Below are 26,927 nucleotides of genomic sequence, written 5' to 3' on the forward strand. Positions count from 1 at the left end.
GATTCAATTATTTAATGCCCTAGGTTGATGAAGATAGTTTAGACTAAGATGAACTTGCTTAAGCACTACCCTCGTTTTAATTTTAATTCTATTTATCGCGCTGTCTGACGCAGGCAGAACCTTCGCCTCTTAGCAAGCCTGGGGCAGCTCAGTCCCGTTCGTTTCAAAGGCAGTCGAGTTGTTTAACATATAAAAAATTGGCACGAAATACCCAGACTTTATAAACCGTTAATTAGTTTAAATTGACAGATTAGAAAAGAGAATTCACACATTGTCTGGTAAAAATTGTTGCAAGCTAACAGAATAACAGGATTTAAAAGTGAGAAAAACTTTGACTCTACAACAATATTAATAATATATTTTACCATAAACTAAAATGATGAAATATATATGCCTATATGGATTTTGTATAGAAAATGGATGAATATTCGTAATTGGTTCAACATACGCTGTTACCACGGCGAATCCATTCGCCTCAAATTTATATTTATATATATATATAAGATATTTCATTTATTTTCAAAGTTTGCATATGAGCGTATTTTCATATGACTTTGTTATTAAACTACTGTACAATACCATTTTTTTCTAAATACATATTTATATAGCCTAATAGGTTAGCTAGGTCGGGGGATGCATGTTTTTAATAAAACGCATTTTTTTAAAAAATATTATACCATACTTCGTCACTTCCACAAACAAAACACTCACATTTGAAATGTTTCTAACCTCTTAAACATACGGTAATAATTGAGGATAATTGTAGGTCTACAAATAACCCAAACGAGACCTGTATTGGTAGGCTATTCATTTTTTAAACAATAACCTACATTTCGAGAACAGTCAAAGAATTCAAAATCAGTTTCATTTCTAAAAACACACATTAGACAATTGTGATACATTTGTCCGCACAGTGTAATTTTCTGTCTTTGCCGATGAAGCAGAGTTAATTTTCAAAAATAATCTGTTACAGTCAGGTGTTTTATGCGTATCTATGTGTAGTTACGCTCTATGTCCAGAAGATGGCAACTATCGGTATTTTTTTCCAGTCTGAATCTGAGTCACTCGAACATATTTTCTCCCTGATGACACTGACAAGCGGCAATAAAACTCCTCTTTACATAAATGACCGACTGACCGTGTGTAAAAATGTAAATAAACCATGGTTACAAATACTATTGTTTGTATGCTTACGGTTAAAGATGAGCCATTTTATTTATAAAACACCATTTTTACCGTAATAAAATACACTACAAACTAATAAACGCGTTGCAATAAATAGTTTGAATAGCCTGTACATTATTGTTTAAAAGCGAATGCTCCGATCTGTGTTATTTTGCGGTGTATTTCTGATGTTCTTAGGGGACTTTTCCCCTTGTTTACTGGAGTTTAAGAGTCGATAAGGTTCAGAGAAGCCTAAAGCGCTCACTGCTTTATGTGAAACTCCTCCCACAATGACGAGCCAGCGATAAAAATTATTTAAGAAAATGTTCCTTCGCGCAGCGGAGTGATTGATTTCGGAACTCGCGCGGTTTCAACTATCAAAGGTAAGAAAGCGCGGCTGAGCCTTATTGCTTAAGTTTCTTTAGCATTCATAGCGCCGACAGCATTTGTGATTAATGATAACCGGTACTTTAAAACTCAAAAATCAGTCCTGATTCAAAATGCACTTTAAGATGGAATCTATTCGTAGTAGAGATTAGAGTTTTGCCTTGTGTTATAGTAGTATAGCGTGAACATAATTGAATTATGAATTTAAAAATGTCATTTTCTTACTTTCTTGTAAAACTTTTCGTTGCTTTTATTATTCAAAAACTAATTGTTACTAACATTTTAACAGCGTATCACCTGTGATCTAGCTCTTGATAGCAAGCATGTTTTAACAATATGAATTATTTTGTTTTACTAATTAAAAGATAACGGTGAAATCAGCTTTGAATGTACTGTAACACGTTCTTTGTACTGTACCGTCTTTTTTAACGTTTCACCTGTTCTGTGAATGTAACCCCAGTTACCAACGATGTGCCCGTTCTGTTGCATGCGTTTTGACAGAGATGAACTTAGAGAGTGACTGCAGCATGACAGTCAGTTGTGGCAATGGGAAGCTTAGACAATGGCTGATTGATCAGGTTGACAGCGGAAAGTACCCTGGATTGGTTTGGGAGAATGACGAGAAAACAATTTTCAGGATCCCTTGGAAGCACGCGGGCAAACAGGACTATAACAGAGACGAGGATGCTGCACTATTTAAGGTACAGGACGCTGTCTTATAGCCTGAAATGTCATGTCCATAATCATACATATTGATATATATATTAATGTAATTGCTTGTTGGTTTTATTAATTCAATGCATAATGATGTGTGCATGGGTGTCTGTGTGTGTGTGTCTGTGTGTGTGTGTATATATATATATATATATATATATATATATATATATATATATATATATATATATATAATACACACACATACACAGGATTAAACATTTTCCTAATCTGATCAGCCTTGAGATAATATTTTTAAAATAGTCTTTTTGTTTCTGAAATTTAGCTCGAGGTATGTTGTAGTTCTTGTGTCCCGAAGCTAGTCACTGTATGACGGCATGCCGGGAACTTCACTGCGATTGCAAAGCCGGCGAACGGAAAGCACCAGTGATAGCCCTTTAGCCGGGAGGGATCTGAAGGATTCGCGTGTAACTGCATCGGAGCCTGCTTGTCTTACTCCGGTGGGGGTTCTTGCAGGCCTGGGCGCTCTTCAAGGGGAAATTTCGAGAAGGGATTGATAAGCCAGATCCCCCGACATGGAAAACCCGGCTGCGATGTGCTCTGAATAAAAGCAATGACTTTGAGGAGCTGGTAGAAAGGAGTCAGTTGGACATTTCAGACCCGTACAAGGTTTACAAAATAATACCAGAAGGCGCAAAGAAAGGCAAGTTAACCGTGCTTTCCCCCCCTACCCCCGGTGTCTGTGTTACCGTGCGTCTTGCCGGCCGCTTGCGACTGTGCCGTTATGTACAGACAGCTGGAGGCCCGGCTAGTGCATAAACCCGCGCTCAAGCGGGGGCTTTGGCTGCCCTCTCCGGCGCACGTGCTCTCTTACTCAGAAGCATTACTACAAAAATGTTCATCATGCTCCGCGAAGCAGGAAATGCAAAGGAAATCGACGCACGTGCTAAATGCTCACACACTTTTAATGAGGGCTTCAGTGAACACATTGCCTCCCCCCCCACAACAGCGGAGGGTGGGTGAGAGGCACAAACGCCCGCAATGTGTTCACAGCCTTCCTGCTTACCATGCATCTCTCTTTTTAACCATGCAGCTTTTGCTCTGCATCTTCTACAAGAAACTGACCTGGTCGCACTTTCCCTCCCAGGGTCCAAACTGTTTGTCTCAGAGGAGCCCAAAACTCACATGAACCCCCTGATGTACCCAGTCCACCCCTCGTTCTCCTCACTTCAGACTCAGGTGAAAGATGCTTCTTGGTTAATTAAAAATGTATTTGTAACTGCCAGCAGGGCATTATTATGACCTAGCCCCACCTTTGCAAACTCTCTGGCTTTCTGTAGAATTTAATGTGTGTTGCTCTTATTTACAGTGATTATGATGCACGTGATGTCATTGTGATACTACTTCCTGTATTTAGTCTGGTGTCCAACAGACTCAGATTCAAGGGTGCTAGGCTGTACCCCAAGGGCTCTCGCATTGTCCCTAGCAGGACAGCCCTTTATCACGACACCCTAATGCTGGCTTCAGCCATGTACTGGTGCTGTGAGGGTCCTAATTAATAGTGACCATCTGTGCAGGTTTCTAACTACATGGTGTCTCATGAGCGTCCCTGGAGGGACTATGTTCCGGATCAGGCTACACACCCAGACCTCCAGTACGGACAGTGCCCCTACCCACCGCGCAGCCTACCCTGGCAAGGACCGCCCGTCGAGAATGGTACGAGGATATGTCTGCTATTTCCCCACTGGGGGGCGCTCTTACAGGCATGTGCGAGATAGCCGAGCTCTGGGACTCCTACGAGTCATGAGAGCCTATCAGTCCCCTCCACAACATGGGGGGGTTTTGGAGGGGGGAAAAAAAAACAAGAAGAGCGGGTGTGTCCCATGTGGTGGGACAGCAAACAGAGTCTGCTTTGTCAGTTCAGTGCATTTTAAGCAGCACTTCCTCTTCTGAGCACAGAGGGTGTCGTACAGCACGGCGTGATCGCGGCTGGAGGTCAGCTGCACCTGGGGCCCTCTATCGCACCCCCAGCTGTGTCCGACTAACGCGGCCTCACGAATATGACAAAGAGGGGCGTGGGAGTCAATGCTAGATATATTCAGCCCAGTACATAAGAAGGAAAATAAGCCGTATATCTATAATAATTAGTGAAGACTCCGCAGAAGAAGGTGGCACTGGTGCTGTTAAAATCTCCTGTGCTGGGTGGGATTTAAACCCCCCCCCACCCACACAATGTACCGGGAAAGGCTGGTTTCTCTTTCTCCACCTGAGGTCCCCTGGAGATGGTGGTGACATGGGCTGGTATATAAGGCACATCCTGTGTGTAGACTGAGAGGAACTGTCGGGATTATCAGTCTCTGAGCCCCTCTGCACCTCCCACAGGGTACCAGATCACAGGCTCCTTCTATACCTGCTCCTCGACTGACTCCCAGCCTCCCGCCACCTTCCCACTGGACCCCAGTATGAGGTCTGCTGAAGCGATGGCCCTTACTGGTAAGTGGCCCCGAGAGACTTGCCTTGAGGACTCACACACACTCGCGTCTGATCCAGCTCTTATGGGGACTGGCCCAGTTGAAAATATAAACTCCTAATATGAACACATTAGAAAGCCATTATTCAGGTATACACACAAAATACAGTTTCTTACTTGTTTAATTAGGGATCCAAGCACCTGTGGCACTGGATCTCTATTGTTTTTATAATTGTTTTTATATATTGTTTTGTGATTGACTCCCACACATTATTAGAGTTTCTATTTTGGGTTCCCGTCTCAAAATACATTACCAGACCCCCAGGATGATGTAACCAATTAAAGAGCCCTTCATTTAATAAGGGGACCAAAGTAACGGGCATAATGGTATATATTGTCATGGGTGCACACTTGCTGGATTGTCTTTCTGCAGTATAGTGCTTCTTTGTGTTACAACTTCCCCATTTTGAAAGTCTTTTTTTAATCCACCAATGAACTGCTGTTATAAATGGATCAGATTGCTGGGGCCAGATATTTCTTGGGTTTTTTTTGACCACGTGTGCTTACAAGTCCTCGCTGGCGGCATGTGAGATCCTCAGGCCGGCCGCTCCCAACCAATGGACTGGCATGCTTTCTGTTACTGTTTACCATATGGGGGGGCAGGGAAAAAATAAAACACACAAAAGTTGTTTCATCGAGAATAGGGACGCCTTTATGAACACCACAGGGTGAATTAATTCCTTGGCTTTTTTCCCTTATGTAGGATAAATGTAAATGTGACTTCACAGGATATAACGGTCAGAGGTGTAAAGAGTACCTGAAAACCATACTTGAGTAAGAGTACAGATACCTTACTGTATAAATTACTCCATTACAAGTTACAAGTCACCAATTCCAATAAGACTTGAGTAAAAGTCGTAAAGTATCCAATTTTAAAAGAACTTAAGTATTTTACTCGTACTGAATGTAGGCTCAAAGAACACCAAGAAATGTGGAAAACAAGGAACTATTTATTTATGAGGCTTTATTTCCTAATATAGACATTAAATTGAACACCTCAATGTTTCAAAATGGCAGAAGAAGAAAATAGAACAAAAAGTCAGTCTCAGTCAAACTCAAATGTTCAAATAAAAGGTAAAACAATAAAAAAACTAATAAAAAAACAAATTCAGAGCTGACTTTAATGGTGTCTTAAGGGCAATTCTTAAGGGCAATTCTTAAGGGTATTTCAAGCAAAAATGGAGCACTCCTAGTAATAAAATAATGACTTGAATTACACCATGATAATTATCAATATCGTTTGATATGATCATGATAAAAATATTTTTGCTATATCGCACAGCCTTAATGGATGCTACCACAGTGGCTTTGCTAACTAGCTAATAACTAGTAACCCATAGGAAGCAAGCTGAACAGTCGTTTGAGCAGACAGTAATATCTGATGACGCACAAAGTCTTTAAGTGTCAAGTCTTGTTAACTACATGGAAGCTATATTATCAGCAAGAAGGTCTTTACCTAGTTACCATAGTTTTGGTAGTGAGTCGGCTAGATAGTCAGCTAACTGATGGAAACGTTTAACCAGCAGCAAAACAACCACAAACAACCATGCGGGTCCCACAGTAAAATCTTTGTGCAGTAATTGACAGTCAATAGTGTGTCTAGCAGAAACATTAACAAACAAAATAATAAATAATAGATAGCACTGTTATTACACTGGGATACTAAAGATTTTTAACTTAATGACATAACAGGTACTACAACGATTCCGTTCTGCGAGTTCGCTTTGGCTTCCGCTTTAAGACGTGTTGGACAAGGGCGTGGCTTTCGCGGTACGAATGGGCCGGGTTGGATGTGGGCGGGGTTGGATGTCCAACCCCGCCCTCCTGCAGGCTGCAGCCAGACATACTTGAAGAAATTAGCCGTGGTAGATAAAGATCCTGACTTGTCGCACGCAATCACAATGTAGTGAGTAACGGTAAGCGTCCGTTCAAATGTAGTGGAGTAAAGAGTACATATATTCAGTCACAAATGTAGTGGAGTAGAGAGTAAAAGTTGCTTATATTTTTGATACTCAGTACAAGTACAAAGTAGCCAAAAAAATACTTAAGTACAGTAACGAAGTCCATTTACTCAAGTACTTTACACCACTGATAACGGTCCACTGTTTGGTAAAGCCATTCTCATTTCATCTGCATATGATTCTTCCTCTTTATATTTTCACACTACTTAAGAGACAGTATCAAACATTGATCAATTAGGTGGTCAGTTACTACTGCATCAATCCGTATCACATGATGCGTGATGTGCCGGCTGGTTGGTCAAGGCCTACCCCCCCTATGTCACTAATTGGGCACTATTTTCCTCTCCTCCTCCCAGACTGCCGCCTACACATCTCCCTGTTCTATCGTGAGTCTCTGGTGAAAGACGTGACCACCACCAGCCCTGACGGCTGTCGCATCTCATCCTGCCCGGACGACAAGCTCTACGGGAGCATGGAGCAGGTGGTCTTCCCCTTCCCGTACCCTCAGTCGCAGCGCAAGGGCGCCGAGCGGCTTCCTCTGGCACTGGAGCGTGGCGTGCTGCTGTGGCTGGCACCCGACGGCCTGTACGCCAAGCGCCTCTGCCAGAGCCGCATCTACTGGGAGGGGCCTCTGGCCCCCTACAGCGACAGACCCAACAAGCTGGAGAAGGAGCAGACCTGCAAGCTCTTTGACACCCAGGAGTTCCTGGCAGGTGAGGGACCCCCACCACCCCACAGCCAGACTCCCCATTTCCCCAGAGGAAGACAAAACCTTACAGCCCACCTACCAGGCCCAGGGCTCTCATTGAAGTCATAAGAAATGTGCAACCTTTCCTGTAAAACGTTGCCTGGAAAGTACCAACCGTACGTCTGATACAGCTGCCATCTATACATTACTTGGGCATCATTTCTCCTGCTAATGTTCCTAGGTCTATATTTATGTCCCTACTTATTCTCCTACATAAGTATAGACGTGGATGTGGAAATTAAACTCAACAGAGAATCAATAGAGATTCTTTTCAGTCTCCCCAAATACAAGGACAAGTAGTCATCAAGCTGCTATCAGGGAGATTTAGGTGATTAGTCATGTGACCTGCAGTAACCAGTTATAAAGGACTCCCATCAACAGCCCCCACCCACTAGGTCTCTGTGTTTTTTTTTACCACTAAGCATGTGACAGATAGATTTATTTGAATATTTGTTGAGGACTTTCCAGTTAGTCTGCCTTTATACCACCTCAAAGAAGCATGATATTTTTGGTCTTTTTGAGCAAAGGCCTGCCCCCACGCTCTGTGTTACTCATGTATGTTTCTGCAGCCAGGTAACTGTCCTTCTGCAGAGGCGTTTCTCAAGCACCTTGTTCTTCTCCCTGACTCTTAAGAACTACAGGGCTATGCCCATCACGGACGACCAGTGCCAAGGTTCCAAGTAGTGCTATGCTTCGGGGACGAGTACCCAGACCCCCAGAGGCAGAGGAAGATGATCACAGTTCAGGTACACCCCCAACCCCTTGTGGTGTCTTCCCAAAAGTCGCCTTCTCCTTATTGGTGATGATGCAAAGTATTCAAATTCAAGACCAGACAGAGCATGAAAATTCACTGAGTACAGAGGAGCAAATGAATTTTCTTGTGGTTGCACAAACCACCAAAGCCAATCAGAGACCTTGGTCATGCCAGTTGTTGAGGGGATTCTGGGAAGGGGGATGTTCTGGGAATACCAGGGTTCCTGGCCACTCATCTGACTCATCTTCTAATACAGCCTCCTCAGACCCAGCTTTCCCCTGGTTTCAGGGGGATCCAACTGGGCAATTCCACTCTCAACAGAGAAGGAAGTTTTTAAATCTTCGATAAGATCAGAATCAGAAATCAGTTTCCAATTTTGATTTTTAACCTATCAAGGGTAAAAGGTCTCATCAGAAAATGAATGAATCTCCAATTTGACAATATCTTTGGCATATTGGATAGTATTTAGCAAACTGTAATGTGCAGATACATAAATATATGTTGCATTTTCTACACATTTAATCACATTTTGGCAATATTCTGTTTGACACATTATTTGCATAACTTTATACATACATGGTGGCAGACCGTAGCCAGCTAACTAAGACTTGTTCAGTGCTGTTCAGTTCCAGCAACACAGAAACACTATTAAATTAATTGCTTGGACTATTTCTGTAATCACAGTTTACCCCCCATGGATAGTTTAAGTTACCATAGGTACTTTATTCGAGCTTCCTACAGCTAGACCTTCAGGTTAGGAGACTATGGCTTAGACAACTAAGCTACCTTCTGCTTCAAACATCTAAACAGCAAAGTGGTTTCGCTGATTCTTAACTGCCGTTTGGTTCAAAGATCTCAAACGGTAAATCCTCCTGCTGCAGTTTGAACCTAAGACCATTTGCTGGCCAGGCACTGGCTTCTGACAGCCTGTTTGTCTATTAAACTGAATGGAACACTTTGATAATTTTCTAGTATGAAGATCTTGAGTCAAAACTGAAAAGTATCATACAGTAGCCTTTTTACAAATCTGAAGTCGTATGATGCAATTGGAAACCCTCTACCGCCGCAACTTTCAGTTTGAATTGAGGGGGCCAGCCAGGTTAACAGGCTGCTCTACATGAATCACCAACATGAATGAAGGGACGTGAAGGGTGGGGTGAGAGTCATGTGACACATAGGTCACTCCAGGTGAAGGAATTCAGGACAGCGTCTTTGTAAACACCTTGAAACTTGAAAAATGGGCATCACATGTAGCGATTCTGTTGGCTAGACTATGGAACTACTAGAACAGGGTTCCAACAACTTCCATTACCTGCACAGTGCTTTTGGATATCCAAAGAAGATGGACTGTAGACTGACGTCAACCAGTTCATCTAAATTAGCTTAGTTAACCCATTTGTCTTCACATTGATGCTATAGTGCTGGACCAGCCTCAAACATCTGAGGAGTAATCCTTGACCTCTTCTACATTCCAGGTGGAGCCCATGTTCGCCAAGCACTTGTTCTACTTCACACAGCAGACCAGCAACCCCTACCTGCGAGGGTACGACCTCTCTGACCACGGCACCTCCCCCACCGAGGACTACCAGAGGGTCATCCACCACAGCGGCCTGCAGGAATGACGGCACCCACTGCAGCCTGGGAACTGTGCAGAAAAGCTAAAAGGGAGAGGATGCCCCCCATCACTCTCTGTGTTTGGAGTTTGCATTGCATGTCTCCCCCCCCCCACAACATATAGGTTTTCTCTAGGTACCCCAGTTTCCTCCCATTGTCCAAAAACACACGGTCAGGTTACCGTAATTGGTGTCTCTAAATCGCCCTTCCCGCTTAACCTGTGATCACACGTAAGAGTGTGAGAGCGTGTGTTCTCCGCAATGGATTGCCATCCCTGTCCTTGTGCATCCTGGGACACGCTCCAGGTCCACCACAACTCTGTACTGGATCAGTCACACAGAAGATGGATGGATAGATGGAAATGGGGGCAGTATTTTGGACTTGCACGTGCTTGCCTCCACCATTAGCATCTTCAAGGTCATCTTTTTTTTTTTTTTTTTTTAACTAAAGCTGGATTGATGTGCAGGTCAACCTGGACACTGGTACCACAGTGCAGACCAGCCTGAAGAGTTTTGCATTGACCATCCACAGCTTCCTTCTGACCCTCTATGTGGTTCTCTGTCCGTGATGAATGTAGCTAGCAGTGTCCCCATCGATTCAGCAAACTTTGTAAATACCTGACTTGAGAGCCACTGCCTGTCTCTGTATGTGAAAAAGTAGATACTGACAATTCGTATGTTTGGCTTTAAGAAAAAAAGATTTTGTACAGGTTTTTATTAAATGCAGTTACATATGAAACATAAAACTCACCAGTTCCAGGTGTACTTGCTTATTTCCCACACTTCCTCCTTGGCGTCAGTAATCTTGGGAAACATACAACAGCCACCCACCCCCCATAAAAAAAATATTCTGCATCCTTGTCAGGATCTAGCGTGTAATACCCTGTGTGTATGAGAGAGGAAGAGAGAGAAAGAGAAGGTTCCCTCGTGGGATTCGAGGAATCCTAGCGATGGGTCTGTCAGTATGTTACTGGGGTGATGGGTGTGTCCATTGTGTGTGTGCAAGGCTGATAAAGCACCAGCAGCTATGAGTAGCATGACTAGTCAACGTGAGGGGAAAGCGAGACCCTATAGAGAGCTTAGACAGGAAGACATTCTTCTTTCTTTGCACATGCACAACCACAGAGCCGTCGTCGAAGAACAGTCCAAGGGCACTAAGATCACAGCACACGCTCATCGGGCCTGGGGGGTTAGGGAAAGCTGTGTGTATGTGGGCTCAGGAGGATGTCCCAAGTGCATATAGCCCATTGTGGGTCACCCAAAGTGTGCTGCAGATGGACCAGCCAATGTCCTGGGCATTTGTGCACGCTGGTTGTTGGTTTTAAGAATGTCCACTCTCTTTGTTAGAAAAAGGGCCTTTCTGAGGTGTAAAACCTTACAGATGAAGGAAGTTGGCTATGATTTCTCACCTGCACTTTGGCAGAGTTCATGAGCCGCATGCATCAGCAGTTACTTTATAGAAACGACATTTAATATGCTTGCTGACTTATTGGGCTGCCGGCCTACGTGGTTCTGTAAAGCAACATTTAACAACATGCAGGGGGCATGCAGAGTCTTCCCCCCACCCCTCAAGCCCAGCACACCAGGGAGGAAAATGGGCTCGCAAATCAATCACTTAGCGACAGCGCTGCGAGTCTGACCGGAGGCACACAGCAAAATTTTGGGGGAGCGACGTGACTTCTGTAGACATAAGACAGGAAGTGTATCACAGATGCACAGGAAGACTACCCACAAACAGAAAAAAAAATCTGTATGTATTAATACATTCAAGTTACCTTATATGAATGACCTCTGCATTCATTTTCAACACAGTATGAAGCATACAGTGTGCAAAAGTAAAGATGAAAACAAAGAAAATTAATGCCTAAATAACCTTTAATCACACTTTTTGGCATTCATTGATTTTTTTTTTTCAAAGTTGGTGTACCGAGTTGCACAAGACCAAATGATATTAAACATTTGCAGCATTTATTTGAAAAACTAAAATATAAATAGAATGGTTCAAATGAGACATTTACTAAGGCCCTTCCCATGCTAAAGAAAATAAACATGCATGGTATCTGGCGGCTTTAAAACAATGCCCGTCTCTAGTGCTGTGGGTTCTTGGAGATGTTCTAGTGGTTCCATTAATATTGCCAACCTAGCTAGCAATGTCAAAAAGATGGATATTCCATGCCACAACTGTTTCTTCCATGTGGGAGTGAGGTTTCGTTCCCTGCAGCTGCACCGGTTGCATTCAAGGCTATCATTTAGGCTGCTAGCAACAGATGTTGCAAGGCAGAGTTTTTGGGGCAGTAGATAGGGTGGGGTGGGGTGGAGTGTAGAGGGAGCGGACCCTTGGATCCGACCGTCTGGAACATCTCTGCTGCCTGGGGAAGGTTTCGGCACAGGGTGTGATCACGACCCGGCTATGATGTGCTGCTTCAGGGTTGCACTTCTTGAGTGCAGGAAGTAGGGTTCAAAGACAGAAGGCCAAAAACACACACACACTCACACAGGCAGCGGTTGGGTCGAGCTGCAAGAGCTGCGCGGCGGCCGCACGGCGCCTAGCGTGATGACGCCACTGTTGAGGTGGAAGAAAACACGAGCTCTTTCCACTGGGAAATGGAACCTGTTTTTTCTTCAGTGTGAGGTCTGTGCAGTGTAACCCAACATGACCGGTTCTTATTTTGGTCTATCTTGATGCGTATTTCCACTAAAATGAACAATAACAACAACGAAGAAAAGAAAAACCCTGCAAAGGCATATTTATTTATGTTCCAGGGTTCCCATCATCAAAAAACAAGACGCAATTAGGAGGAAAATCCCCCAACTGCAAACCAGTGCACAAACTGCTGTAGCACTAGCTGTAGTGCTCATGTGTAGAGGGATAGGCACGAGAAAGGCCTAGTAGGAGTATCAGGTAACTGGAGGAAAGGCGGGCCAACCCATTAACATGGGCAGATGCCTAGGGTACCATCTTCTCAGGGGGCACCAACTTAGCAAGTCTCTACATGCTCCTTGTCTAGGCCTCCTCATGGCCGTGGACCTGCACTGACTGTAGGGGGAGGGGTCTATCCAAATCCACACACTTTTGAAAGCTTTTTAATGTTTGGGCTGTTCATTGTACCTTAGGTGCTGTCATTCATGGGATCCTGGCTATCATGGCTCCATCTGCTGCTGTCTTTTTGCATCTCAAAAGCTGCTCCAAAAATGCACCTCCTCACTTTACATCACTGTTACTGCTCTTTTGCTATTTTTGCACTACCGATTATTGCATATTGAACAAAGGTTTACTATTTTAGTACTACTGGTATTTATTTTATACTTTTATATTTTATATTGTACTACGAAGATGAGAAACAGCATTTCGATTCCCTTGTATGTTATGGACATATAGTGAATTGACAATAAGAGGCTATTTGATTTGATTTGATGACATCCTACCTTCACAGATTACTGCCAATGGTTCATCAGCCCTTAGTGGATCACTACAGTAAAATCTTGTTATAGCGGACTCGCATATAACGGAATTTCGCTTATAACAGACAAACAATCTGGTCCCCAGGGCCACTTTTAGCTGTAGTTTTGTTTGGCTATAACGGACATGCAGTTCTGCCTACAAGGCGCCTGGCGTGCCGGAGATATCCAGCACAGATACGTAGTTGGGATTATTAATAGTCACGCTGTATAAATAGGCATAACAGCAGGCAACACTGATTGGTCTGTGTGGCTGTCCATCACCAGGCACGTTGTGCGTCGGCAGACAACGCTTGCAGCTGGAGGGATGCAGCAAGCAGAAGGTCAAGGTTACTACTGTACCGTACATGTATAACCACTTATAGGCCATATATACTTCCAACAGTCAGGTAAAGTTGGATTACTACATGTACAATATAATAATCTATACCACAAGTGTGTCTGCTGGGGTGTGGCATGAGTAAATGGTGTCCTGTAGTTGTGTTCTGGGAATACAGCAACTCTGGATGTAACGGACTGTTTTGCCAGGTGTTTGTGGGTCTGGTGATGAACCAATAACACATGGATCTCGCTGGGGGTCCCCCGCCTCCTGCCCTGTGCTTCTTGGGAGAATCCCAAGGTTCACAACAGTCACACAACGATGCCTATTATTTGTGAGGGTTGGTGTTCTTCTTAATGGTTCTGCTTAGATTCTGAGGGGGGGAAAGGGATACGGGGTCACCTGCGATGGTGTAGCAGGCTTTTTAGGAGGCAGTTTGGCCTCCATTGCAAACTATGATCTAGATACAAAACATTTAAAAAAAATATATCGTAAGTGTAAGTAAAATTCTACATTTCTACTGATGGGTTTATGAAGATTGAACCATCACTTCTTACATCACCTATATAAACCACACCAAGTGTGCCTAGAAATCAAGTGCAACTTCCCTGGGACCAGAGTACATCTACAACCAACAGACCCTATAGGCGCATAGGGTGAGGAATCAGGTCTACAAACTAGTAAACATAATTTTTACTTGAGGCCTCAGAGATAACAAATAAATTACAGTAAAAAGCACGACAACAAACATATTAGAGCCATTAAGCTGCAACACAACATCCGAAATGGGGAAAAAAAACCCTAAAAGAAAATTCCCTATATTACAGTAAATGCAATCATCTATGTTAGGGAGGAGAATATGGCACCTTCGGAGCCATTTTCTGAATGAAATCCGTGGGCGATCTGGTTGCTAATTTTAGAATGAAACCGCTCCTTTCACGAAAGACAAAAACAAGAGCGCCGTTTCCTTTTGTTTTGAACCAAGTTTGGGAAATAGTTTCTCCACTGATAAAGTTCACATATTCAGTCATTTAATAACATATTTAGAACCTCTCGTACATCAAAACAATTAAGAGAAAGAAGGCAGAAAAAAACATCTTGCTTACATCATCTGCTCATTTCTTTACTTTCCAATTTGCCTGACAGACCCGAGGGTTTAACCGTAAAATGTCCCCTCCATCCATCCATCCATCCATCCATCCATCCTCTAAGCACTTAACCTGATCAAGGCCACAGGAGTTCTGGAGCAAATAGCCTACAGTAACTCTATGTCTATGGGCTGCAGGAATGAACTGAAGCACCAGGAAGAAACACGCATGACACACAGATAACATGCAATCTCCACGCACACACTCACACAGGTGTGAAGAAACTGCCCTGCCCAAAGGTTCACCAGATTCCATTCACACATGACATAAAGCAACAGGTTTTTATCCAGCTTTGATTACACAAATAATTATAATTAGCATTTAAGACCTCCAGAAACAGCCAGGCGTGGGTTTTACAAGGATGCATAGCAACCTCAAATTAATAATATGCACCCTCAGGTGGAAGTCAATTACTGTGTCCGAGCTGCAGAGACCCTGTCCCCTCACTAAGTTCAGAAGCACCCTCAGCGATTATATTCTGGACTGGAAATAGCAGCTGGAAGCGGGATGATTTAAAAAACGCAAATCAATGCAAATTGCACAGTCACTGAGGCAGAGTTAGGGAGGAAACTATCAACCGACATTTGAAATCTAACCAGAGAATTAATGGTAACCATCTAATCAAGGTAAAGTGATGTCTTATTACCCCAGCGAACATACTTCATGTTTAATGACATGCAGGGATGAAAATTTGCCGGAGTGTCAAGAAATTTCTGCAAAATGAATGGATGTTAAGCAAACGATTAAATTAAGGTGAGCGTTTGCGCCGCCGTCGTTACAAACTGCAACCATTCATCTACCCATGGACGTCGTTAGGGCCGATGACTCGGAGCTTAGCCCCGAATATTATAGGCCCGATGCCAATTATCCTCCTTCAAAATCAAAAACGTCAAGCACCAGGTAAACTTGACTTAGCTCCTGATCTTTTCAATGGCTAGAAACTCCCCTGCATCTACCTATAATCTGGTCAGGCTCCGTGGTAGAAGCTGGGGAGTTTAACATTAAAGGGAAGCGAGGACAGACAGCAATAGAGGTCAATGGCAGATTAATGATTGATTAAAAAGTGTCGCCTTGATTCAGGTATATTGTTGAGATCGGATGATAGAACATACGCGTGATTCGTTCATCCATTCATTTACTTAGGAAATCATAAACCGTCAAGTGGTTAAAAAAAATTTATCTGATCGCAACTTACATCGTTATATTATTTCCAAGAATCGATAGGCTATAGGCAACTTCTTTTTTCTCTTAGAAATATTAGTAAACATAAACTTATAATTCAAATCCAACATAAATGAAACAACTGTAGGCTACGGTTAATCATCGACTCAAATAAAATCCAGCACAGTCTGGAAGCGGAGAGATTATACTGGTTGCGGCTTCACAGAGATGGTAGATTAGGCATGAGCCAATGAATACGGTTAACGTGCTGAAACCCTCGTAGTGACAAGTATTCTCTTTCTACATAGATATATTTTATGATAATATGACTCAGCGATTTTTTCCTAAAATTAGTCATCAGAGATGATCCTTTCAGACTGAGCTGAATCGCAGGGCTCCAGCGGACTTTCACTCCGTGGTTGGCGGAACACCAGTCGGGGCGGGGCGCCTGCAGGTCTGCGACCGCAGCCCCCGATGCGCGCTCATCCAGCGGTCACACCTCCATCGGCCGCCCGTCCTGTCGCCACGCCCGTCACCTGTGCGCACAGCCTAACCGCTCAGTAACTCCAGTCACGCAAACTGTCATTGCTACTCAGTAACTTCAGTCACGCAAACTGCCATTAAGTCCCCTGTCCATTTTGCTTTCTAAAAGGTGTGGCAGTTGACGGCCGCACCTTCGCCGCCCATAAATCGCTGCTAAATTGTCGATAACAACGACAAAGAAACGGTCGCCTTAGTTATCAGTTGGTTTTGGAATGAATAATCAGAATTGTTTATGATTGGAGGTTTTAAATAAGGTCTTCTTGACCAGCTTGGTGCTTAGGCTATAAGGAGAATCAACCCAAAGGCACAACTTTCATAATTAATCAGATTTAGCCTATTATACTACTCACTTACAAAAATATCTCATTTACTGTCCCGAGATAAAAATGTGCGTGCCAGTGGTAAAATAAACTATTATTGGAAATTCAGGTTTTAATCAAACCACTTCCTTGGTCGAATGGCGGTATCAGAAAACCCTCATTGTATGGCTGCTGTCTAGGAGAGCTGTACCTGACAGAGCACAATTAGCGCAGTCACCTCCCGGGCAGCCGGACTGGGAATACGGGGAAGCGAAACGGAAGGGTCGGCCAGCGTTTCCTCATGTGCATAATGTATCTGTAACTCAATGTCACCAAATACATTCATAGACATTTTTATCGCCCACGAACCCTCGCCCCAGAAAAATGTTTACTGTGCATAGGTTATATTACAACGTCCAGCTCTAGAGGTATCTGACACGGTAAAAAAAAAAAAAAAACATTTCAAAAGTTATACGTTTCAAAGTTTCCACTTTATTCTATGCAATTTTATACAGACTTCAAACGCTTAAAATCCTTTTAGCAACTGTGGTAAGAGGTGAACTTTATAAGGACTTCTAAGGAAGAGCATATATAAGCAATGACCAATCCAAAATTTAAAAATCCGCTAGTTAAAATCATATTTCGCTTGTAACATTTAGCTGCGGGTACAGAATTCAGTGTAAATCTGAAAGGGGTTGGGTGTTTACTGACAAAACTAACAATTCCAAGAATAAACAGTAATTATGTGCGCGATTTTCTCACCGGCGATTGTGTGAAAGGGGGAATTTGTCAACGATTTGTCATTTTGAGCAAGCATAGTAAGATGCTACAGACATCATTAATCACCTTATCCTGAAGTTAAAGTGCAAAGGAAGGTTATACCTTCACTATTGCATACTTTATTTTTGATTCAGCGAGATCGGTTATACATTTAATGCAGATGACCATTCGTTAGGTAGCCTATACACCAAAATATTCACGGAATTAAAAACGACGCTTCCTGATGCTTCAATGTCCTTTAAGAATATTTGAGAGCACAGGTTTCCATGCAATACCGTTTTTGCTGTTCGACCAAACACACCACCCTAACCTCCTTTCCCCCACCAAGCCAAGAAAAAGATCAGTCATTTCAAAAGACCACTCATTCCTGAACACCACATTTTTCAAGGTGATGTAGTTTACAACCTGCTGATGATGCACTTTAAACTAAAAAAGATCAGCGCTCTGTGATACTACTCTTTTTTTTTACCCCCGCATCTCAGTCTCCGGGACCCAAACGCAAAGCAAGATGTTTTGGCTTCCGCGCAGCAAATCACCTGAGAGCTCGATATATAGTTATCAAGGAGTTAATTCAGGCAACTATAGAGCGACATTCTCTTCCAGAAACTGTCAGTGTAAAAAACGAACACTAGAATCTACAGCAGATCCATTCATTAGTCCTGATAGGCTGCTCCCTGTTAATCCAGTGGTTCCCAATGCAGTGAATTAGACCCACAGTGGGGATTTCCATTCCGCATTCCTTCATCAATGTCTATCAGCTGATTGCAAAAACGCCTGTGGATGAAGCTGCCGCCAAACTGAACCAGCAGCTCTCTCGACTGGTCTAATTAGTTTTCTCGATTACTTAATTTGGAGGAAAATACTTTATATATGACATTTAGACTCATACTGGCAAATAAAATGCCCCACAGCATGGACAAGCATAGTATCAGTGAGTCACTTTTCATATAACCCTTGGGTTGAATATAGACAAATCCTCAAACTCGTATACTAATGTATATGTTAGAAGACGGTAGGGTTTTATCAGCGTTGTGGATGCAGCCCAGGAATGCTGACCGCCGATGAAATCACAGGTAGCGCTACTGCCGTTTGTTGCTTCTGTACTTTTTTCTCAAGGTCTCCGTTCACAAAATTACGCAGAGCACATATTCATTACGGTCACAGAATTGGGAAGTTCTGCCGAATCTAAAAATGGCATCGACAAACTTGACTCAAGGCGCAGGTTAGCTTGACACTTCCCCAAAGCTATTTTCAATTTAAATATAATTTGTCCTCGTATTTCACGCCTAAGCCACCCATCGAAAACCCACCAGAAACACTGCAGGTTCAAGTCTGAGTACTGAGGTATCGAATCCTTCAGTGAAATATCCAGATTTATGAATATTTGAATATCAGAACTATCGACAATTGAGCAATGCTAAATTACGTATCTTCATGTCTATGGGAGGGAACTTGCGCAATATGGGAAGATGCAAACTCCATATACATAGAGCAGTGGTGGGATTCAAATCCAAACCATAGTGGTCAGACAACAGTGTTCCCAGTGAGCCACTATGCAAATTACATCACTTTGTCCCATGTCATTGTGACAGCAACAGGAGTTTAGGTCACCCGAGGGTAACATTCACTGGTTGTGTTTGAGGGAATTTGAGGAACCTTGGGACGGCTGCACCACACCACTAGCCCGCGGTTGAGTCCCGGGGACTGCAGATGCGCAGGTGTTTCACGGAAGCTGCCCACTGTCCTCATTTCCTCTTTCTCTGCATGGTCCATGTCGGTGGGCTGGGGTACATGTGTACATGCATGGTCGACTGTTACCGGTCGGCCTCACGGATGGAAGGGAGAGCGGGAGGTGTAGGTCGGGATGCAGTGCAAAAAATCTCAGAACCATAAATAATTGGAAAATAAACTAAATGACTCAGACAAAATCTTAAATCAGAAGTTATTCTACAAAAAAACAAAATTGCACCATCAAAACCACAGCAGACTGCACAGCTCAACCAGACACATATGCAGGCTTCAACTCCCAGTTCCTAACATCTCTCGCCCCAGAACCCTCCTGCCTTCCTATTTATGAGAGCTTCGCCCATGGCTAAACCATTTATTTTTTATTAATTTAGAACAAACATTAAATGCTTAGTTCTTAAATATTAACACTAATACATCCTTTTGCAGTCAATCAATACAACACTAAAAAGCAGTCTTACTACCTTTTTATAATTAACCAATATGGTGGTGGCCCAGTTCCTACCAAACAGAGCAGCCATACTGACCACCTGTTTTGGGGGAAAACCATAGAACAGGGTAAGGTTACAACCATAATATAGTCGTCACAGCTTAACCTATGACATTGACCCCTTGTTGTTGGGGTGTGGTAGCCAGCTTCCCCATCTCCTTCTGGAAAACTGACACTGAAGCTCTGGTAGATATAGTCTGCTTTTACTTGTTGGGGACATCTAGCACAGCCATAGGTATGCATGTGGCCCAGGGCTGGTACGACAGAGAGGATGCTGGGAAATCAGAAACACTTACCTGCTGTCCTATCACCTAAGCACCCCCAAATTCATTATGACCATTTAGGGTGCAGTCGATATCGCATACTTACACAGAACATAAATTTCATTAAAACCCTACTTCTCGACCATAGTACATACTTTATGTGGGCAAGAGAACAGTATGCATGCACTCGAGCACAATGAGGTCACCGTCTTGTGTAGTTACGCAATGTTTACCAATGACATAGCTTGACCCCTGTGAAAGTTAAACTATCAATGAAAAAAATACATGTTTGAGTCAACTTATGTGACTGGGTATTGTTTTCTACTGACATCTGTAGAGAAAGTGAACTTTCTCCATGACATTGACAAAAATTTCTGAGCGAGCAACGTTCTTCATCTCTGGTTGTAACTCCAGTGGCATTGTGGGATAGTGTAGCGTCTATTGGTTGCACATATTCAAATTTTGCAGAATGTTGTATGAATTCTGGGAACAATTTGCCTATTGTCCCATCCCTACTGATGATTTGGACATACTGCTCTCTTTGCATACTACATTTCGCCTACTACACAGCAAACAAGTATGCAATATTAGATGCACCTTACTGGTGGCAAAAATTAGCTGTCCACTCTGCCAGTTTACAGTTGACCCGAGAGGTGAAACTGCAGTCACTGATTACTAATTAGACCAGTCACTGTTTTCAAGCATTTCCATGAAACTTTATGACTGTTATATAATCCCGGCATCACTGAGGTGATGAGCAACTTCTACATGCACATATTTCCAGCAACAATAAAATAAAAAAGCAAACGATTTGCATTTCTGTTTTATTTATCAGATGAGAGCCACATAACGGAAATTATAGTGATTGAACAGGCGGGATAAGAAATGAATCAGCAAATAAAGCTCTGGGGCACAGGAAAATAACTTCCAAAGAAAAGTAAACTTGAAACATTCTCAGAACTGCTTCTCTACCCTCACACCGTAAATGTGTAGTGGACCAGGCATCCGGACTGAGTGTCTTCAATTCTGAAGTAGGCGAGGAGTCACCTCTTAAAATCATGTGTCCAGCTACATGTACAACACAGAGTCAAGAACATACAGGTGAGCTGTAAAGAGGTATGAGAACATGGCAGGAACTTGGCATGTGATGCTTAATCTCATCTCTTGAGGGGCTGTATGGATGGAGGCTGGAAACAGGTGAGCTGGAGGTGCATGCTGCTCTTAAACTTGTTCAGCAGCTCCTCCACCAGCCTTAGGAAAGAACACATACATACATACACACATACAAGGGGCTTTGAGACAAAGAGGACACACTTAGAGTGTTGCTGCTTAGACTGTCAAGGAGGGATTAGATAATTCAGAAGACAACAGGGGTGTATGACTAAGCGTATTACTCAAAATGTGTCAAAATATGTCAAAATACAGTAACACAAACAGTCACGCTCATCCAAAGGTGCTGCACAGCTTCTCGGTCCTAACCATTTGTTTTGCAGGACAACCAGCAGATTATCTGTGGAAAGCCAACTGCATGGCTCTCTGCCTGTAAACGTGACATACTATCTTATGACGGAAGTAGCAGAATGGGGCAGATTAAATTTAAGTCGGACCCTCAGAGCCCAAAACTGGAAGAGCGCTCTCAGCTGCAAGACACGTTGTGGTTGTGACAGTTTTTGTTTGTTTGTTATTGTTTGGTTTCCATGATGACAGGGCTGGACACTCACTTTTTGTCAGCCCCATTATGAAGCTGGGGAAGGGCCTCCAGTGCTTGCTTGAAGCTGGCGCTGGAAGGACAGAAAGAGGCGTTAGAAATCGAGCAACCGCTCGCACCAGAAGCACACCATCGACCGAAGTGGGTCACATTTCAAACCTGGGCAAAGCCACACGACGGTCAAAGACAAAATCAACACAAGCAGCCTCAGCCTGGCTTTAGTCCCAGTACCTGGATATTTCATAATCATCCACAAACAGGATTATAAATTGCAACCGCATTATTTCACCAATCCAAGTTCTGGCACCCGTCTACATGTTGATATGTTTATGCACGTGGCAGAATGACATCACCCAAAAAAAGTGGGAGGATAGAACCAACGCCGGGTATTAACTTAAGATAGTGAGCCACAGTAAACCACTTTCATTGGGTTTTGCATGTGAGCGTACAGACTAAGTAAACGTGCAGGCAGCTATACTGAGAACAAACAAGATGAAAGTTTTTCTTGGTACGTCTGGTTAGACTACGTGAGGTACATAATGTTTCACGCTATGCTAACTACTAACATCTCACGGGAATGAGAGTCATTTTGCGGGAAAACTCAATAGGTATAGAAATAGTTGAGTAGAAGCACTGCATATGTAAAGATGCTAATGTTTATATATACACATAACCACAGAGACGACCTCATCCAAGCATCCAAAATACGGACAGGCAAGTGAAAGGCCTGCCCTGAGGACCACCCAAGTATAAATGTCAATTTCAGGACCCAGGCCTGATACAGAAGGGACAGTAGCTGAAGAATGATCATTTACACTTCTGGGGTGTTGAAATGGGCTTTGCATTAGTGCAGTGTAATCAGAGTCAGCACCAGGTCAAACCGTAGCATCACTACAGCCTGGACGGCTCCTCCCTTGCAATATTCTCTCGTTCTCACGATCGGAAGGCAGTTAGCGGCCTTTCCATCTTTTTAAGGACGCCATTCTGAGAGCCGCAGGTAGGGAGTCTCGTAATGAGTCACACTGGCTGTTGTGCACAGACGGATTGTCTGGCGCCTTTGGGGCAGGTCGGGGTCTCAGACGGGGCGTTCACTGCCACCAGCTTCTGCTCTGCTGCCAATGCCTACTTTCTCTTCCTCCTCTACAGCCACCAGGATAGCATGTGAGCACACTGGGAGTGGGCGGGGGACCACTGCAGCCCAAACCCCACCCCCACCTTCTCAAAGGCTTACCGCTCTGGGACACACCCTGACAAGCGGCCCCTTACCCAGAAGTCTCTGCAAGGTGCGACCTGACTTCCCTGGGCTGTTTTTAAACTTGGGAAGTGATCCTAGGTACAGCACAACGCAAACCACAAGCTGTTCTCTAGTGTCACAGACCCATTTAATACCATAAAACACAAAACAACAGAAAAATACCCTAGTAGGACAGGGGACTTACTCGCTCTCCTCTGTCAGGTAGAACTGGACGGCGTCCCTCAAGGCACAAATCTCCAAGCGGGCCTTGACATGGGGGGAGAAGAACCATGAGAGGATGGACTGTACTTGTTCAAACAGTCCCAACACATCTGCACACAAGGCCAGCTTTTGTCTCCCGTTTCCTCTTTTGTCTTGGACGCCTTCCCATCTCTACTGGCAGCCATCGTTATCGGCCGCGTTTGGCCCCGCCCCCGAGCAGCATTCGTTCTGACATACCTCATATGGGTCACACAGGCTATGCTTGGCGCATAAACAAGCTAACAGCTCTGACGCTGGGGAAGACTGGGGGAATAGATTTGCGCTGACCTTGTTTCATGAGCGTGTTTTAGGTAACCAGAGGTGAGCGTATCTACTACACCCAGGCTGAGAAAAAAGCAAACCTTGTGCAAAGGTTTTGCTGAATGTAGCAAGATGAGAAAATTTCCCCAAGCGGTCCAAACGACACAGTTATTCTTCATCTCCCCCCAACCCCAAAATTTTGATTCCACACTTCTGTTGAGTGAAAGAGAAACCAAAAAAAAAAAAAAAAAAAAAAAACAAAAGTGCAGATGCAAGCTGGCTGCTAGCAAGAGCACATGAGGTCACGATGAGCCGCCACAGGGTGTCGTTCAGGACCATGTTCCCACCGGCACCCACATGCTAACGTGCTAACTCACCTGCAGGGCCCCATTCCTGCTGAAGGATGACACACACTGCATGAGGCGGCTCATCTCCTCAGCCACGGCCTCCACGATGCGAGAGACAACCCGCGGGACCAGCTCCTTTGACACCGTAAACACCTGGGTGGGTGGGGGGTTATTCAGTTGGGGCAGTGAAGAGGAAAGTGCTCCCAAAGGACAGCCACCTGAGCTGCAGTGGGACCATCAGATGCTATAGTATGGTGTCTTGTGTGCAGCGTGACGTGTTGAGTGCAGTGTGACTTTTAGCAGTAAATTTCATTCTAACTAATCTTTAGGCCTGTTTCTCAGGTTAAGGATGTTACAGAAACAAAATGATTATTGTTATGTGAAGAACAGATGACGCCATCTTATTGGTGCATCAGACCTGTGTGCTCAGAATTGGTGTTTAGTCAGTGGTTTCTATCCAGCTGAACTCCCTGTGGGCTCAGTTGAATGTTCAGTCAATGTGTTCTTGTCCTGCTGACCCCACTACATGCTCAGTAAGAGTGTTCAGTCATTGGGGGCTTACACTGGGGGCAGTGCTGTCTTAATGGTTAGGGAAGCGCACTTGTAATTGAAAGATTGCTGGTTTGAATCCCCGGCCAGCAAGGCACCACTGAGGTACCCTGAGCAAGGTACCAACCCCAAACACTGCTCCCTGGGCGCTGAATTAGCTGCCCCTTGCTATGTCATGATGTCACATATGGGTTAAATGCAGAGGACACAATTCGTTGTAGTGCACTGTGTGCTGTGGTGTGTCAAGAATGACCACTGATCACCAAATTCTAAATTCTAATTCTAAAATTACTTACCTCTGCATGCACAGTTATGATGTTCACCAGGGCTTCTTTCAGATAGTTCCTAACACCTGCACAGAGTGATGACATTTCAGTAGCAACATTAATACACTGGACAGCTGAACATGCTCCAAACTCTTTTTCCTCTAGAAAAATGCATGTACCATACGTAAATCTTTATTGTTTCCATGGTAACACACATCTTCGTTGAATGACAGCTGAGATACAGTTTGAATGTTACAAGAAGATGGTTATTTATGTGGACTTAATTTTAATTTACCAAGGAATTTGTAAATGATATTTTAGTTCAAATTCTGGGATCCCCTGTCCAAAACGATCATAGCTAATGTTGATCAAACATGACAGACCAATCAAATCCTCCAAATTTTTATCCTTCCTAGACCAAACCCTGACGGATTAGCATCTGCAGTACTTATAGCGTGTAGATTCTTACTGGCCATTTCTATCAAACACCCCCAGAGGACCAAATAACCTTCTGCATCAGAAACAGACTCAAAGACAAACATTGTTTGACATGGAGGATCACCTACAGACTGCGGCCAGGCAGCAGTTAACAGTAAAGGTGGAAACTCTGCCTGGAAAGGGCACCTTAAAATAGCAGTTAAAGTCTAAACAGAAGTCCTCCAATCGTCCGAAGAGACCCCAACTTCCCCAGAAACCCCGCCACAGACGTTTCGTGTCCGTCCCAAGGTCTCATGTGGCACCACCTGGGCAGATCGGACACCCGACCAGGTTGGCACCGGAAAACGAATGACACGATAAAAGTACTGATGATTGGCAAAAGACAGGATAGATCAGGCGAGCTCTGAAACGCGTCTCGGATCTCCGTAATATAGCACCTGATCAGATTAGACAGAAACCAATAAAACTGTGATGAAATCTCATTACTGGAGAGCGATTACTACCAAGATGTCTTTTGTAAACACTGACAGCCAGACTTCGCATCAGGAGTCTTACTGTAGTTTAGCTCAAACCTTTCTGTGGTTGCGCAGTAGAGGGTGGTGAAGGCAGACCTGCAGGGGGTGCAGTTATCTGTTTGAGGGGAGGAGTCTCGTACAGTCACCTCAGTACACACCTCTACTGTACACACAGCTGTAAAAACCATTCGGTGACAAGTACAGTTAACGTAATACCTCACCCAGACAGGAAAAGTTTAGTCTCTCCATATAGTGTTGACAGGTTTGTTTTACTGGAATATGTCATCAGCAGTGACCTGGCGTCACTGAGCTTTATCATCGGAGACACATCGTCATCCACGAGCGATGTGACTACGCCGATCCGGAGAAGGACTCCCTCTTTGTGGTGTACTCCGAAAAAATGTAATAAATCGCAGGATGGAAACGCCACAGAGAAACGGCGACGCCCTTTCAATTTTCAAAATACACTGAAGCGTAAAGTTTAAGCCACAGATGCCAGGACCTGGACGTAGATCAGGTGATGCAAACGTGTGATAAAACCCGGGATCGCCCAGCCGTGAGCGCGACAGAGCCAGAGGCCGCGCATCGCGTCCCGCCTGCCATCTGAGTCAGAAAGCGAGCAGAGGAAAGGATGGCGTGCTTGAAAGCCACCGGCACCTTCCAGCAGTTGGTATGATGCAGGATTGGCACGGCTTTTCACTCGGGCTGATTGCACTCCTGGTCTAGTAAGCCGCCCCCTCACATCCTTCTCAGCGATTCTCAGTATGACACCCGATAATCTCTGACAATCTGGGTAATAGCACTGATAGGCAATAATAACGCAAAGCGCATCAGCAACTAAGCCGGGGGTTTTAGTGGGGGCCTTCTGGGTGCTAAACCTTCACTGTTAACAATCACCGCTTCCCATACACATCTGGGATGTGAACTGATGTTAAAGCTCAGAGGAAGAGCAGGTTCTAGAAGGCCGCTGTTGGGTTGTTTTGGTGGAAGACGCCAGTGGGGAGGGTCAAACGATGAAGGGAGGCCCCATCTGCTCAGCGGATACGACCCCGTTCCGGTCTGACAGCCTCAAAGTTTTAAGCTTTTCTTCTGAGAGGAAAAAAAAAAAACCCTTTGCCCGGCTGTTGGTGATGCAGCGAATATGGATGCCTGAAACACATTAACCACATCCTCCCCAAGGTTCGAGCAAAGTAAATAAACAGCGGAAAGCTTTGGGGACGCTGTCGACATGGCATGGCGTTCTGGCGGCTGACCTTTGAGGCGTCGGACGTGGTGGCACGCTTGTACGTTCCCCGCCCACCAGACCGA

At 44.1% G+C, this 26,927-nt stretch overlaps 2 protein-coding genes across 5 annotated transcripts in view; one reads left to right on the forward strand and one right to left on the reverse strand.

The window, feature by feature from the left end:
- The first annotated feature begins 1,349 nt into the window (after positions 1-1,349).
- On the forward strand, positions 1,350-10,578 carry LOC111850074 (interferon regulatory factor 4). Of its 2 annotated transcripts, none has more exons than XM_023823556.2 (9): positions 1,350-1,547; positions 2,053-2,252; positions 2,743-2,929; positions 3,374-3,465; positions 3,804-3,942; positions 4,609-4,719; positions 7,074-7,430; positions 8,099-8,211; positions 9,695-10,578. In XM_023823556.2, the coding sequence occupies exons 2-9, from the start codon at positions 2,055-2,057 to the stop codon at positions 9,839-9,841; spliced, it is 1,344 nt and encodes a 447-aa protein (XP_023679324.1). In that variant the 5' UTR covers positions 1,350-1,547; positions 2,053-2,054; the 3' UTR covers positions 9,842-10,578. The 2 variants fall into 2 exon arrangements, with proteins under 2 accessions (XP_023679324.1, XP_072568990.1); XM_072712889.1 differs by lacking the exon at positions 1,350-1,547 and adding an exon at positions 1,588-1,629.
- A 10,272-nt stretch (positions 10,579-20,850) lies between these two features.
- Positions 20,851-26,927, reverse strand: part of exoc2 (exocyst complex component 2) — a 54,462-nt gene continuing 48,385 nt past the window's right edge. For all 3 annotated transcript variants that reach the window (XM_023823554.2, XM_023823551.2, XM_023823553.2), the window contains 5 exons: positions 24,697-24,752; positions 23,882-24,004; positions 23,188-23,249; positions 21,762-21,821; positions 20,851-21,291 (listed from right to left, as the gene is read on the reverse strand). In XM_023823554.2, the coding sequence (XP_023679322.1) occupies positions 21,198-21,291; positions 21,762-21,821; positions 23,188-23,249; positions 23,882-24,004; positions 24,697-24,752 (395 nt within the window). In that variant the 3' untranslated portion in view covers positions 20,851-21,197. The remainder of the gene's footprint in view (positions 21,292-21,761; positions 21,822-23,187; positions 23,250-23,881; positions 24,005-24,696; positions 24,753-26,927) is intronic.

This window comes from Paramormyrops kingsleyae, chromosome 1, assembly GCF_048594095.1.
Source record: "Paramormyrops kingsleyae isolate MSU_618 chromosome 1, PKINGS_0.4, whole genome shotgun sequence".
NCBI classification, from domain to species: domain Eukaryota; kingdom Metazoa; phylum Chordata; class Actinopteri; order Osteoglossiformes; family Mormyridae; genus Paramormyrops; species Paramormyrops kingsleyae.